This window comes from Saprolegnia diclina (genome assembly GCF_000281045.1).
Source record: "Saprolegnia diclina VS20 unplaced genomic scaffold supercont1.45, whole genome shotgun sequence".
NCBI lineage: Eukaryota > Oomycota > Saprolegniomycetes > Saprolegniales > Saprolegniaceae > Saprolegnia > Saprolegnia diclina.
In genome coordinates, this window is record NW_008246112.1 from 325,436 (window position 1) to 339,954 (window position 14,519).

Here is a 14,519-nt window from a genome sequence, read left to right on the forward strand (position 1 = left end):
TCCACGGTGGTGTAGGGTCGCCACTCGGAAGAAGAAGAGTGTTGTCGTATATGGAACGACGGTGCCATCCCAAAGCAGCTCTTGAAGGAGCGAAAACAACCGCGCGCATCGACCATTCAGCACCATTCAATGCAGCAGACCAAGGGTCTAGAGTAACATTGAAAATCCCAAGCAACGCAAAATGTCAGTGCATCCAGTACAACGTATGAAAGTGGTGCTCAGCGCTGATGATTAATGATCTGGGCCTTGCCATGATCTGGGTCACGCAGAATGACAAGAAGCGCAACGCTTGGTCACAACCTCACTAATCACGAAAGTGGGCGACAGGACGTTGCAGCAATTGTTGGCAAAGCAACGCAGACGTCGAAGGCCTGCAATGTCAGCAGTATTGGGCTGTGTCGGGCGGAACATCTTGATTCAGATGTAGCATGCGTCAAAGTGCACCTGCTGGGAACGACTAGACGCAGCGCTTGCAGAGGTCCGTGTTGGAGATTGTGGCGAAAGATCGTTAAAGTCGCCTTCCAAGATGATACCGCAGCGGCCAAGACGCTTCCGCCCTTCATCGCACGGCTCGTCAACCCCAAACTTTTGCACCGCGCCCAACGACCTGGCACCCGCCTTCTTCCCTCGTTGCACGCGTCAAACGTTGCACTATACAAAGCGAACCCGAGATGATACCTCAGCGCAATATACCTTTCGCTTGTTCTGGCCTCGCCCCTAGCTTTCAAGTACGCTTATAGGCCGCGCCGACGAGGCGGCCAGGGTTGGCGTTCTAACCTGCTTTGATGAGAAAATTTGGTTCTCTTCCTTCCTGTCTCTGATCGTCTTTGCGTCCCTAGTGCAAACGAACCCGTGCGGCGCGAGGGTCTTGATCGCGGCCTTTGTGGTGGCTGTGTCCTTCCGATATCGCAGTTTCGCATTGATCGAAATTGAGCCGCTCTCATCGATCCTTCGACTTGGCATCTCCCGCCACACGTTGACCGTCGCTGAGAGGTCTTATTCGCTTCGTCTTGACCATACCAATATTCATGTCCACACTTGAGACTACAATCTCTATTGTTGGGAGGATGCAAGCACACTGACAAGCGTTACACAAGAATGACGATGACAGCATTGTGGGGTTTGCATGCGTCACTCACTCTGCTTGCAGGCGTAGACATCATAGCTGCCCAATCGCCCTCGCCACAACATCGCGCGACCTTCGACGGATGCCACTGTCAGCAGCAAGGCCGTCTTTTCACCTTTTGCCCAATAAGATCGCTGATTGCCGCACGCTACAAGGGCTGCACCACGTAGCTGCTGCCGCTTGCGCTCACCAGGCCCCATACTACTCGCGCATGGAAACTCTACCGCGAGGGCTGGCAACGGACCTTCAGCGCTTGCGGCCAAGCGTTGCGCTTCTTGTCATTCTGCGTGACCCAGATCATGGCAAGGCCCAGATCATTAATCATCAGCGCTGAGCACCACTTTCATACGTTGTACTGGATGCACTGACATTTTGCGTTGCTTGGGATTTTCAATGTTACTCTAGACCCTTGGTCTGCTGCATTGAATGGTGCTGAATGGTCGATGCGCGCGGTTGTTTTCGCTCCTTCAAGAGCTGCTTTGGGATGGCACCGTCGTTCCATATACGACAACACTCTTCTTCTTCCGAGTGGCGACCCTACACCACCGTGGATCTTCCTTCATCCATGTGCTGCTACACGTTTCGCGTCGCGGTGATCCGCTTTGTCTGTGCGGTGATGGCGCTCTCATCCAACCGGAGTCTGCATATTCGCATCAAGAAGCCAGGACGGAAACGCATGTTGTCTATATTCGCATCAGAGATCCGGTTCCGAAACAGCGCAGGAGGTCCACACGTCACGCCAGGTGTTTTTTCGTCGGCGGCCCTCGCGGTCTCTCTGCCTCATAGTATCAGCGCCGATATCGTAGCGACGTGGTGCAGGGGCTACGTAGACTAGAGCTACGACGCTCGCGACGTCGAACAGTTTTTGTCCATCCGAGAGAGGTATCGATGTCGGGTGGTGGGCGCTGGCGGCATATTCGCCATCGGCCGCCGGTCGCATCGTCGTGATCTAAATTGGAATTCATTGTGGGCTTGAGCGCATAATACAATGGTGTTTTCCGTGTCTTTTTGGAATAAAAAGAGAGGCGCAGAGACAGTTGATGTATGTGGTTTCCAAGTATTTAAATGCAAACGCGCTGCATAAAAACAAGACGCTTTTCGTTTTAAATGACCACGTTGAAGTGGATGATGGCGATCCCACTCTCCGCTCCGCTTGGCGTAAAATTAGCTTGGTGTTTGTATGCTTGCGGCTATTTTGGGCACATGGCGACGACTTGAAAGATCATTTTCGAATTTGCCTCCAAAGCACGAGCATGACCAACCCGACCGTCCTCCAGGTGCTCACGCGCGGCCTCGGGCAGACGCTGCCGGCGCACCCGGGCAAGGACCTGACCGTGCCGCAGGCGCCCGTGCGCACGCCCAACCTCACGGAGCGCGAGACGCGCCTCGCCATCAAGAACGCGCTGCGCTACTTTCCGTCTGCGTGGCATGCGACGCTCGCGCCCGAGTTTGCGCAGGAGCTCAAGGACGAGGGCCACATCTACATGTACCGCTTCCGGCCCACCGAGTACGAGATGAAGGGGTACCCGGTCGATTGGTACCCGGCCAAGACGACAGCCGCCAAGGCCATCATGATGATGATCATGAACAACTTGGACAAGGCGATTGCGCAGTTCCCCGCGCACCTCATCACGTACGGCGGCAACGGCAGCGTCTTCTCCAACTGGGCGCAGTACCTCCTCGTGATGAAGTACCTCTCGGAAATGACGGAGGACCAGACGCTCGTGCTCTACTCGGGCCACCCCGCGGGTCTCTTTCCGTCGTCGCCGGACGCGCCGCGCATGATTGTGACCAACGGCATGATGATCCCCAACTACAGCACGCGCGAGATGTACGACAAGCTCTACGCGATGGGCAACACGCAGTATGGCCAGATGACGGCGGGTAGCTACTGCTACATTGGACCCCAGGGCATCGTGCACGGCACGACCATCACGGTCATGAACGCGGCGCGCAAGTACCTCGGGAAGGAGAGCATGAAGGGCGTCGTGTACGTCTCGTCGGGTCTCGGCGGCATGTCGGGCGCGCAGCCCAAGGCCGGTGTCATTGCCGGCATGATCTCGGTCACGGCCGAGGTCGACTATGCGGCCATCGAGAAGCGCCACGCGCAGGGCTGGGTCAACGAGATCGCGACGACCTTGCCGCAGTGCCTCGACATGATCCGGTCCGCGCGCAAGGACCAGCGCGTCGTCTCGATCGCGTACCACGGCAACGTCGTGGACCTCTGGGAGGCGCTTGCGGACGCGGCGGACGCGGGCGAGCACCTCGTGGACCTCGGCTCGGACCAGACGTCGTTGCACAACCCGTACAACGGCGGGTACTACCCGGTGCAGCTCTCGTTCGACGACGCGCTCAAGATGATGGCGTCGGACCCGGCGCACTTCAAGGAGCTCGTGCAGTCGTCGCTGCTTCGCCACGTGAGCGCGATCAACCGGCTCACAGCCAAGGGCATGTACTTTTGGGACTATGGCAACTCGTTCTTGCTCGAGGCGAGCCGCGCCGGCGCCGACATTTACAAGTCGGACGACTTGGAAGACGGCTTCAAGTACCCGTCGTACGTGCAGGACATTATGGGCGACATCTTCTCGCTCGGCTTTGGTCCGTTCCGCTGGGTGTGCACGTCGGGCGACGAGGCCGACTTGCTCAAGACGGACGCGATCGCCGGCCGCATCCTCAAGGAGTACCTCGCGACCGCGCCGCCGCTCGTGGCCGCGCAGCTCCGCGACAACATTCGCTGGATCGAAGCCGCGGACGAAAACAAGTTGGTCGTCGGCACGCAAGCGCGCATTCTGTACGCCGACCGCCACGCGCGCGCCAGCATTGCGATTGCGCTCAACCAAGCGATCGCGTCCGGCGAGCTCTCGGCGCCCGTCGTGCTCTCGCGCGACCACCACGACGTCTCGGGCACCGACTCGCCGTTCCGCGAGACGTCCAATGTCACGGACGGCTCGATGTTTTGCGCCGACATGGCGATCCACAACGTGATTGGCGACGCGGCGCGCGGCGCGACGTGGGTCTCGATCCACAACGGCGGCGGTTGCGGCTGGGGCCAGGTCATGAACGGCGGGTTCGGCCACGTGCTCGACGGGTCGCAGGCCGCGGAGCGCAAGGCCGCAAGCATGTTGCGCTGGGACGTCAACAACGGCGTCTCACGCCGCGCGTGGGGCCGCAACGACAATGCGTGCTTTGCGATCGCACGCGAGATGGAGGTCGACCCGCTCCTGACCGTCACGATGCCCCAGGCTGCCGACGACGACCTCATCAAGCGCGTGTGCGACGCGACCTTTCAGTAGGTACATGGGTTGTGGGCAGTGGTAGACGTGTATGAAATGAATCTGAATGTGAATTTTTGCTTTTATCTCTGTTTCTAACCAGACTCTGGTGGGCGTTTGCTGTGGCGAAATGGTCACAAGCTTGACGTGGCTGATAGCAACACCAAAGCGAAGCGGTTGATCTGCAGCCAAGTCACCAACACTTGCATTTTGAGTTTTGAGTTTTGATTGCTGGATCGTTCGGTTTGTATGTCGGTAAGGAAAGCCGATCGGCGGAAATTTGGACGAAAACTGAAGCTGAAACTGAACCAACGTTAGCGGATCGGCTTTGCCTTAACCACATTGAGGTGGTCGCCGAAACTCAATGCATCAAGTCTGGCTCTCGTCAAGATGCTCAGAATCGACAACCTTCTTGCTTGCACTCCAAGATGATGGAAGCCCACCAGAACTTACAGCTTTCGAATCCAACGTACGAACTACTAGTATCAGCCTCGGCCTCGGAGCAAAGTCGACATCGTGCTCCCGTCTGTCTGAAGCCCGGGACCTCATGATGAGCCAGTGGATACGCCAGAGGACGTTGCAAGTGATCTCGCTAGATGCCCAGACCAGCTTCGTATCTTTGCGGCTATGCCTTACACGCTGGCTGCTGCCACGAGGTCCGGACAGGATGTCATTTCTGCTTCAAGTAGCCGTTGAGGCCAACGGCAAGTCGTGGACGCGTAGGTGTCGTCGCAGGTGCCCAGACGCAGGAGGCAACAGAGGCAATGAGTTTCTTCATTTCACTTACTGACCGTCGCCAGGTATCACGTCGTTGTGGCTAGTATATTTATTTTTGGACACCCGAGAAGTTGCCATCGTCGCGTTCCGTGTCCCACTTCTCCATCCACGAGCCGGGGCAGATGGCCTTGGCGTACTGGCGCGTCTGCTTGCAAGCATCCTCGTCGTCGTCGTTCTTCTTCAGGCAGAGCGCCCACTCGTTGTAGCGGGTCCTACAGATCATCGGTCATGAGCGCTCGGTTGGTCGGTCATGCGGGCTTGGTACCAGCAGTGCTGCGTCTGGTTCTGCGTCGGGAAGCGCGGGTCGACGGGCGTCGTCTTGAGGTCTTCACGGCTGTTCATTGTCGTTGTCTATTTGGGAGCAAATCGGAAACTAATTCCCTCCATACACAGCCGGACCACCCATCTTGTATACTCAACCCAAGTCTATTTTGAAATCAGCCGGCTCAAAACACAAAAAAACACGCCCTACAAACCGCCAGTCACGCCCAGCAGTATACTTTACGTCAGTTCTTTTTTATCCGGATACCCCAGCCCTACGCCGCAGCAAAAAAAATACACCTTGCCTTTTTGAACTCTTTTTATTCGTTTCCAGCCCAAGCTATACAAAAATTAGGTCATTTAAAGAAGAAGGACACCATAAACCGTGGGATTATTTTGAAATCCACGCCAATGTTCGACACCGGTCGGCCTTTTTCGCGGTCACGCAACCGCCACCTCATAATACGGGGAGAGGCCGCGCCCGCGACCGCCAGCCACGTCATGGCCTCGACCATGCCATGCGATTCGGACACGGAGGGCTTCATGGCCGCTTCCTACGTGGTCTAGCATGGCCACGCCCACGCTAGATGCCTCACTGCGCGCTCTGGGCGCCCGCGAGCGGCGATGCTTCTCGTCGCGCATATTATGCAACACTGCAGATACGTCCAGACGCATCGTGCAGAGGCTCGGGTATCCTGGTAGCCTCCATGCAACAGGCAGCTATCGTCTTCCATGCGACGAGCTGCCTTGGCGTCGAGCTTTGAGTGACCCATACCTCGTCAAACACTCGCCTCGGACGTCGACCGCATCCTTCATGTGTCGACCTCTTGCCCGATGATGGCGCCTGCGTTGCATCAACCGATCACGAATCCTCGGTAGTGCGTTGGATTACGGCAGAGTTAAATACGTGGCTCAACGCTGGAAGAGGAGGCCGACGCCGTCGTCGTGCTGGTCATGCGCTTCCTTGGCCTTGGTCGGCAACACAAGCGCCTCTGGCAGGTCGTCGATGGCCTTGAACGTATGCGGCGCATCGCGGTACGCCAGGAACGGCGTCTCGAGGAACTCTTTCATGAGGTTCTTCTGGGCCTTCAAGCTCGGCTGTTGCCGCAGCGCGGCCTCGAGCTCCACGACATGACCTGTCTCGACGGTGGCAAGGCCGAGGAGGAGCTGGCGCGGCCACGGGTTGATGTCTTCGTCGCGTTTCCGGGGTTGGTTGACCGGGTCGATGCCCTTGCACTCGTCGACCGGGAGAAGACCGAGCGTCAAGCGGCAGTAGATGTTCCGCAGCAAGTTGACGAGCTCCCACTTGAGGCCGTCGTCGACGTCGTAAAAATGCGCCAAGAGCGCCGTGAGCGCCGCCGTAAACACGTCCTTTCCGAGCAAACCACCAAGGTCCAGGCGGCCAAACAAAAGACTCACGAGACGGTCCAACAAGATGGCACTGCGCCGCGCGCTCAGCGTGTCACGCCACATGAGCACGCCCAGCAGGAGCGACGTGAGCGCATGCGTGAGCGCCGGCGATGCCAGTACAAAGTCGCGCCGGACGCGGTCCTTCTCCATCATGATGTGCTTGGGGTGGTCCGAGTCGACATCGACGACTGTCTTGGCATCCACGAGCGCTTCGATCAAGTCGACAGTGTGGCGGACAACCTCGAGCACGACAGCGTTCTGCACTGTGTCGATGGTCGTGGCTTGCATGTCGAGACCGATGAGCATCGGCAAATGCGCTGTTGGCGACGGCGACCCGGCCCAGACCGGCGCGAGCCGCGACGACAAGTGCAGTAGCACACGCTGGAGCCGCGGCTCGAGAAGCGGCGCGAGGTGCGTCTCGGGGCAGCCCTTGACAAACGGCAGCCACACGCTCGCGAGGAACGACTTCCAATGCCGGTGCTCCATCGTTTCCATATGCACGAGCACGGCCTGGTCGAGCATGCTGGCAAGCGACGGAATGTCGACAAGTGCGTAAAAGCTGGGCAGCGAGAGCGCGCACCCGACGAGGTGGTAGCCAATGTCGCGCACGTTCTTGGCCCAGCGCGCATACTTGAGGAGGTCGGGCTGCAGCGCGGGCACCTGCTCCTTCCCGACGAGCGCCTGGACGACCTCTTCTTGGGACATGCAGAGCACGCCGCGCACGTCCGAATTGTCGGATGCTGCAAACAGCGTGTGTTGCTCGACGGGCAGCGTCTGCAGCGTCCGCAAGAGCGACAGCAAGTTGGGCAGCAAGACCGGCCAAACGCTCGCGAATGGGTGCACGCTCTCCCCATGAACGATCCGACGGGCAATGCCATACAACGTCGTGAGCACCTTGACCAAGCCAAAGACAAGTGCGTCGTCCTTGGCCGTCATGGCCGCGACCAGTGACGACGGCGACGCGACGAGCGCCGTCATGGCCGGGGACGTCCACGACGCCAATGGCTCGGCGGTGATTTGGCCAATGAACAACGTGCGCTCGTCGGCCGTCGGCAGCGAGTTGGAAACCAGGACGAGCATCTCGTACAAGAGGACGCTCTCGCTGTCGAGCACGACCGGGAAGAGACCAATGACCTACGATACCGACGATCAAACCACGACTTGTTGAAGCACAAACGTCATGCACAGCAGTTTACCTGGTTGCAGAGGATGGGGAGGAACGGCAGGACATGCGACGGTGACGCGTGGCAGATCGAGATCAAGGACGCCAGCGCGCGCCGACGGACGTTCATGGTCGTCGGGTCCATGGTCGTCAAAATCGTCTCGCCCGGCTGCGCAAACACAATGAGGCCAAAGAGGCGCTCAAACACGCGCGGGTATAAGCCCGGCGCGCGCATGTAGTACTTGGCAAACAGCGACAGCGCGAGGCAGTGGCGAAAGAGCAGCCATGGGTCCGGCGTCTCGTACGCTAAGAGCGCTTCGACCGTCGCGCTCAGCGTCGCCAAGTGGCTTGCCTCGTTCAGCGCCGACTCGGGCAGCGACTTCATGATACAGTCGATGAGCGCGACGAGTCCTTCGTGGTACAAATGCGCCGTGCTGCTGTCGGTGCAGTGTCCATGCTCGTCGAGCGCATCCGTCCCCCGCGCGTGCGCCGACAAGACGTACTGCAGCCGCTCGTAGAGCAGTTGCAAGCCGACGCCGGGCTGCAGCTGCAAAAGGAGCCGCAGAATGCCGTAGAGGCGGCCGCGGAAATTGCTGTAGAAGGCCACGTACGCGTCGTTGTCGTCAAACTCGAGGGCGCTCACAGGGTGTGCGTCGTCGCGGTCGGGCGAGTGGAGCTTAAAGTACTTGTCCATCGAGGTACGCCAGAGCGCGGGCAAGACGTTGTGGGGCACCAAGAGGCTGCTCACGACCTTCTTCTGCTTGAGGAGGTTGAGCCACACGATGACTTGAGCCTCTGTGACGGTGAGCGACGGGTGCTGGAAGAAACGCAAAAGGAGCTCCACAAACGGAAGCAGCACGTCGTGCGAGGCTGGGAGCTCGGCCACGAGCAGCTCGAGCTGGTGCGTGCCCCAGCTCACGAGCACGCGGTTCACGTGCAAGTGCAAGTTCAAGTCGTCGCTGTCGTTTACGTCGGCGACCGAGATCTGCGCTAATGCCGACCAGCACGTCTGCGTCGTGGCCACCACGAGCGCCAAGTGGTCTTTCCCAAAGGTACGCGAGAAGTAGACTTCCAAGCACTCGGCGGCCGCGATGCGGATGCTGTGCTGCAGCGCCGGCGACTGCAAGAGGAGGCTTGCGACCGCGATAAAGTTGGTGTCGGGGGACGCGGGCGTATTCACGGGCATCCAGTCGAGGAACTCCTTCATCATTTGGAGCGCGGCCAAGATGACGGCGTTGGCAGTCTTGTGGTCGGCCGAGGGCGACTGCAGCTGCGCATACTGCATCTCGAGCTGCTGGTACACGAGCGGGAAGAGCGTCGGGAAGCACGCGTTGAGGCCCTGGAGAATGTCCTTGCGCCGAATCGGCGGGATCGTGCTGTTGAAGCTCGAGCTCACACAGTCTTCTGCAATCGACCGAAAGAGGAGCATGACGATTTCGGCTTGGATTGGGCCCATGGACCAGAGCGACAGGAGCTGCTCGAGGAGGTCGGGCCAGCGCTGCGGGAACTGGCGCTTGGCAATGTCGGCGAGCACCTTGACCAGCTTCTCCTTGATGAACGACGGCTCGTCGGCGGCGACATGCGACGCCACAATGTTGAGCAGCGTCGACCGGTACTGCACCGTCTCGTCGGCCGAGCAATTCTTCCAGTGGACGCGGATATAGTTCTCGACGACATGCAGCGCAAAGTGGCGGTGGTGGCTGGCATGCCCACGCTGCTGGAGGAGGTAGAAGGCGTAGCTGACGCAGTTGGGCGTCTGCTGAAACTGCTCGCAGTAGGCGTAGGCCGCGTCGCGCTCGGCCTTGAGGCTCCCGGTCGCGTGGCAGACGTCGACAGCCCGCAGCAGCTGCTCGTACACGTGCTCGTCCATCTATCGCGTGTCGGCGTCCGGCGGCGTCTCGACTTTTGAACCAACAACCGGCCATCCGTATGCGCCATCCGGATAAGACGGATTTTCTACGTTGCACTTGGCGGGACGAGGCGAGTGATGGGCTCGATTCCGACTGCCAGGAGCAAGTTCGTATGGCCCAAGCTGCATGGCAAGACGCACCCTGTCAGTCGTAGAGCGAGTAAGCGCGCAGGTTGTGGTGGGCTCGCAGCGGCAAACACCTTGTGGCGTCCACTGCACTGCCGTCAATTCGAGCAGCTCGCAACGTGCTGGCAACAGAGTAGCTTGCAACTACAACCATCGAGATACTCGGACTCGGTGGTCGTGGCATGAGCACAGCGCTCTACCGCGGACTCTCGCCGCGTGGTGTCGCCTTGGCGACGATGTCGTCGTGTCGTTCTTGAGCGATTCGGCCAGTGAAGGTCCTTCTTTCCTCGAATTGCTCTCACAGTTAGCCACCGCGCAGAGCAACAACTTCACAGCCTCTTGACGCTTCCCGAGGTCATGGACGGTGGCAATGCTGCAGCGTGCTCGAGTACAAACGCATCGCGTGGTCATCGTTATGCGCCAAAGCCACGACGCGACATTGCCCTTCACTTGACCTGAAGCCTTGTCGAAATAGATAATGTTGGTCTACTGTGTTGTAAACCAGTATTGCTCGCCACTGATGGCAGTGCATGGACCTTCCTGCTGCCTCGGTTGGGACCTGACAGCGCACTGCTTGACGCCAAGGGGCCTTGTGAGCATCTTCATGGACCTAGGTCGATTCCTTCCACACAGCTAGAGTACTCGAAATTGTTTAAAATAGTAAAATTCTCGGCAACTACGTGGAGCAGCACGGGTCGATGTTGCCCGACATTTGGTCCTGCTCCGTGTCCTTGAAGAAGTAAAAGCCGGCGCCAAGACCGAGAATCGCAGCGACAAAGAGGCCCGACTCGTAGAGCATGGCCACGAGCATGATGAGGTACCCGATCGAGAGCGCGAGCATGTAGAGGCAGGCGAGGACAGTCGAGCACCAGAGAGGAAGCTTGGTCGTCTTGACTGTCGTCGGCGTCGCGTCGATGAGGCTCGAGGCCGCCGATTTGGTGAACGCAGGAGGCGTGTTGAGCTGGACGCACGAGTTGGCCAAGACGTCATCAGTCGAGACGCCATAGACGCGGATGAATTTCTATCACAAAATTCTCGTTAGCGGCCCACATTTTGTGAATTGCAATGGGAAATACCTCTTCAAGAGCCTCTCGGTACTCGCCAAGCCACTCGAGAAAGATGCCAAGGAGCACAATCCCGATAAAGCCAAACGCGTACTTGACCGACGAGTCGAGGACCCACGGCTGGAAGAAGAGCTTGACACATGTGCTTCCGACCGACGACTGGAAGCCGTCAAACATGACCGACGCGTGGTTGCAAAAGCCTGTGACCGGTTCCGGACCCGTCCCGACGTAGTAGCTTTTCTATACCACGATCGATGGTCATCACGCTACGTACTGGCAAGGACTAGAAGTACCTGGTCGGCCAAGATCAAGTCGGCGTGCTCCTTGGAGCATGTGTACAGCTTTTGGTTGCCCTGGGTGCCCCACGTCATGGCGTACTTGAGGTCGGTCGAGCCGCAGACGGGGCAGCCCATGTGCGCATGAGTATACGGCGCATCCAAGGCCGTGACGGGCACCGCGCCTCGCAGCACCTTGCCCTACAGACCATGGATCGTTGTGAGGCGCGGCGAGAGGCGACCGACGTACCGCCGGGTTGGCCAGCGTCTCGAGGTGGCCGGCCATCTCGCAGGCGTAGATGGCTTGGTTGCCCTTGAAGGTCTGGTTGAGCGACGGGATGACGTCCATGGCGCAGAGCGGGCACTGGGTGTCATGGAGGTCCTGCTGCGCCAAGGCCATAGCGACGAGGAGGACGACCGCGGCGAGGACCGCGCGTGCAAATTGCATGGTAAATTCGGGTTTCACCGAGCGCAACGCTGGGTTTCCACGCAACCCACCAGCTACCTTGGTTTGAGTATGCAGATACAAACACCAAGTGCAGTCTCAGTAGACAAGGAGTGGTCCCCCCAATACCGGCAATTGTCGACGCTGGCAACAAAAAAATACACGCGCGGCCGGGTGTGCCATACAAAAACTAGATGAAGCAGTGAGACAGGCCGTCGTGTTTATTAAAGCGTACCACCCCACGCAATTGTCAACCAACGGTGCACCCGGGTCGAGCAATTGTTTGGTCTTTGGCCCAAGCACTGTATTTTATTTGGCTGTCTCGAATATGAGTCGGAGTATGCCATACTCAGATGCAAACAACGAACGTCCGATTTGTGTCCCTGGCTTTAATGGCTCAACCACCCTTCAAGTCCCGGGACCTTCTCGGAAGGGTCGTGAACCTTCCGCTCGACGGCGCTATTCAGGCCTCCTTGAAGCATCTACCTGCCGCAAGGAGGGCGCCAAGCAGGTCTTTTGCGCTGAGCTTATCGCTTTCATCATCACCTGCTCGACTGAGATATCCAGCTTGACGGAACAGGATCTTTCGGCTTCACGCAGGATCTTTCTGCTTCATGCAGGACTACTTCGATGTTGCCCTTGCGAGAGGTTGTGTCAGGGAATTCGGGTTGCGTGCAGCAGCATATACTAGAGTAGAGTCATCATGACTGGGAACACTGCAGCCTTTGAAGATCTTGTATCCTCTAAGATCTTAGGCCATCAGATTCTATGGACAAGGATCGTTCGGGAGCAACGTACCTGCGATTCGCCGCGTCGAACACCCCATGTACGTTGATGTGGGCTTGCCTCTACATGGACGAGCTTATTGGACACAGGTTCGTATTGCGAGGGAGTTGTGGTCGACGGGCACCACGCCGCCTTTTTTAATTTTATTAAATAAAGCTACTGGGTGCACTTCAACAAACTATCGGTCGTGGTCTTTGTTGGCAGTCGCATTTTATTGGCGCAAATTGCGTCATTTAATCAAACTCGACCGCCTGCGCAATCGAGCGTCAACGAGTCCGCCATGCCACGCCACGCTCGTATCCTGCTGCTTGCGACGCTGCTCCTTGGCCTCGCCTCCGTCGTCGTGAGCCACGGCGCCCATGCCCACGCCCATGCCCACGCCCATGCCCACGCCCATGCCCAAGAGGCTAACAGCAACGACGGCAAGCGCTGCCCGTCGTGCAACATGGCGGCCAAGGACAACAACTTTACGTGGTTCACGGAGCTCAACAACGGTCAGAAGATCTACACGTGCGATATGAACACGGGCAACGACTACAAGAAGGGCTCGAGCGCCTTCTCGCACCCCGCGCTTGTCGGCGCCACCTTGGTACGACACATCCACCCCTGCAACTACAACATCTCATTGTATAAACACAGCACGACCTCGCCAACAGCACGACCGTTTGCACCAACACGTGCCCCGAGTGCGACGACGCGTCTACGAGCGTCAAGGATCCGATCAGCGGCGAGACCGTCACGTCCAGTGCGTTTGCGTTCATTTGCTTGAAGCGCGGCCAGAAGATCTACTTTACGACCGAGGCCAACAAGCAGACGTTCCTCGCCGGTCTTGCTGCGTCGCCCGTACGTCGCTCTTGCTGTTTATGGCTCCATACTCATGTGGTCTCTAGTACTTTGGTGTGCGCAACATGTCGTGCGGCGGCGCGACGTGCCCGGACCAGTTTCAAGTGCCCGTCGACGCCTTGTCGACGCCAACGACGGCCCCGGCCACGCCCTCGACGACGACGCCGGCCGCGCTCTCGGACGACACGCCGTTCTGCACGGGCGCGTCGGTCATGTTTTCCGGCTTCCAGACCACGGTGCACGGCACGTGCGTCAAGCTCTTCTTCCAGCCGTGGGTGCTCAACTCGTCGGTCAAGTACGCGTTCGGCTTTCTTGGAGTCTTTGCGCTGCCGCTGCTCAACGAATACTTTGTCCGGACGCGCGAGAATCTGCGCCAGACGTTCCGGAAGCGCAAGGCGTCGAACGGCCAGAAGCGGCTCCACAAGCTCATTTTGACGCTGCTGTACATGATGCAGATGACGCTCGCGTACCTCGCGATGCTTGTCGTCATGATCTACGACACGGGGCTCTTCCTCTCGCTGATTCTGGGCTTTGGCGTCGGCTTTCTCTTCTTCAAGGTCGACAAGAAGGCGCCGGTGACGCGTGACGACGTGGGTGGGATCGCGGCGCCGTGGCGGTTCACCGACTTCAAGACGCTCACGATCCTCCATGCGCCGAGCATGATGTGCATGAAGAACTGCGGCGCGACGGTGACGCAGGCGCTGCAGACCGTCGACGGCGTTGACCGCATCTACATTGACATTGCCGACAAGTGCGTCTATGTCTCTGGCGGCGCCAGCGCCAAGGTCCTCCTCGAGACGCTCGAGAACGTCGGGTACGATGCGACGCTGCTCCACGAGCCAGTCCGGTCCGCGGGCGAGCCGTAGACGTCCACCTTATCTTATCGAATGCACTCTCTCGTTTCTCCAAGTACTTTATATCGATGCACATGTATAGTGTCTATGGTACTATGCGACATGACGTGGTTGACTCTTGATGGAGGCGCGAGCTGGGGCCAGGGTTGCGCGAGCTGGGGCTAGGGTTGCGCGAGCTGGGGCTAGGGTTGCGCTCTATGGTTACGAGA

General features: G+C 58.6%; 5 protein-coding genes across 5 annotated transcripts; 2 read left to right on the forward strand and 3 right to left on the reverse strand.

Moving 5' to 3' along the window:
* The first annotated feature begins 2,359 nt into the window (after positions 1–2,359).
* On the forward strand, positions 2,360–4,497 carry SDRG_11940 (urocanate hydratase). The gene has a single exon (XM_008617994.1). The coding sequence runs from the start codon at positions 2,380–2,382 to the stop codon at positions 4,417–4,419; it is 2,040 nt and encodes a 679-aa protein (XP_008616216.1). The 5' UTR covers positions 2,360–2,379; the 3' UTR covers positions 4,420–4,497.
* Positions 4,498–5,000: 503 nt separating this feature from the next.
* SDRG_11941 (hypothetical protein) lies at positions 5,001–5,571 on the reverse strand. Its single transcript, XM_008617995.1, has 2 exons — positions 5,441–5,571; positions 5,001–5,387 (listed from the first exon to the last, which is right to left on the reverse strand). The coding sequence occupies exons 1-2, from the start codon at positions 5,515–5,517 to the stop codon at positions 5,225–5,227; spliced, it is 240 nt and encodes a 79-aa protein (XP_008616217.1). The 5' UTR covers positions 5,518–5,571; the 3' UTR covers positions 5,001–5,224.
* Positions 5,572–6,305: 734 nt separating this feature from the next.
* SDRG_11942 (hypothetical protein) lies at positions 6,306–9,904 on the reverse strand. The gene is made up of 2 exons (XM_008617996.1): positions 8,043–9,904; positions 6,306–7,980 (listed from the first exon to the last, which is right to left on the reverse strand). The coding sequence occupies exons 1-2, from the start codon at positions 9,876–9,878 to the stop codon at positions 6,349–6,351; spliced, it is 3,468 nt and encodes a 1,155-aa protein (XP_008616218.1). The 5' UTR covers positions 9,879–9,904; the 3' UTR covers positions 6,306–6,348.
* Positions 9,905–10,686: 782 nt separating this feature from the next.
* Positions 10,687–11,880, reverse strand: SDRG_11943 (hypothetical protein). Its single transcript, XM_008617997.1, has 4 exons — positions 11,633–11,880; positions 11,401–11,583; positions 11,120–11,347; positions 10,687–11,064 (listed from the first exon to the last, which is right to left on the reverse strand). The coding sequence occupies exons 1-4, from the start codon at positions 11,828–11,830 to the stop codon at positions 10,720–10,722; spliced, it is 954 nt and encodes a 317-aa protein (XP_008616219.1). The 5' UTR covers positions 11,831–11,880; the 3' UTR covers positions 10,687–10,719.
* Positions 11,881–12,795: 915 nt separating this feature from the next.
* Positions 12,796–14,322, forward strand: SDRG_11944 (hypothetical protein; the record flags this gene model as incomplete). The annotated part of the gene is made up of 3 exons (XM_008617998.1): positions 12,796–13,202; positions 13,253–13,456; positions 13,504–14,322. The coding sequence occupies exons 1-3, from the start codon at positions 12,894–12,896 to the stop codon at positions 14,320–14,322; spliced, it is 1,332 nt and encodes a 443-aa protein (XP_008616220.1). The 5' UTR covers positions 12,796–12,893.
* Positions 14,323–14,519: the final 197 nt, after the last annotated feature.

What these genes read in the sequence shown, in the direction of transcription:
- SDRG_11943 (XM_008617997.1), bottom strand. Translation starts at nt 11,830, where the DNA reads ATGCAATTTGCACGCGCGGTCCTCGCCGCGGTCGTCCTCCTCGTCGCT. An exon ending in AGACGCTGGCCAACCCGGCG is followed by an intron (nt 11,584 to 11,632) that starts GTACGTCGGTCG and finishes CATGGTCTGTAG; the next exon opens with GGCAAGGTGCTGCGAGGCGC. An exon ending in ACTTGATCTTGGCCGACCAG is followed by an intron (nt 11,348 to 11,400) that starts GTACTTCTAGTC and finishes ATCGTGGTATAG; the next exon opens with AAAAGCTACTACGTCGGGAC.
- SDRG_11941 (XM_008617995.1), bottom strand. Translation starts at nt 5,517, where the DNA reads ATGAACAGCCGTGAAGACCTCAAGACGACGCCCGTCGACCCGCGCTTC. An exon ending in AACCAGACGCAGCACTGCTG is followed by an intron (nt 5,388 to 5,440) that starts GTACCAAGCCCG and finishes GATGATCTGTAG; the next exon opens with GACCCGCTACAACGAGTGGG.
- SDRG_11940 (XM_008617994.1), top strand. Translation starts at nt 2,380, where the DNA reads ATGACCAACCCGACCGTCCTCCAGGTGCTCACGCGCGGCCTCGGGCAG.
- SDRG_11942 (XM_008617996.1), bottom strand. Translation starts at nt 9,878, where the DNA reads ATGGACGAGCACGTGTACGAGCAGCTGCTGCGGGCTGTCGACGTCTGC. An exon ending in TCCCCATCCTCTGCAACCAG is followed by an intron (nt 7,981 to 8,042) that starts GTAAACTGCTGT and finishes TCGGTATCGTAG; the next exon opens with GTCATTGGTCTCTTCCCGGT.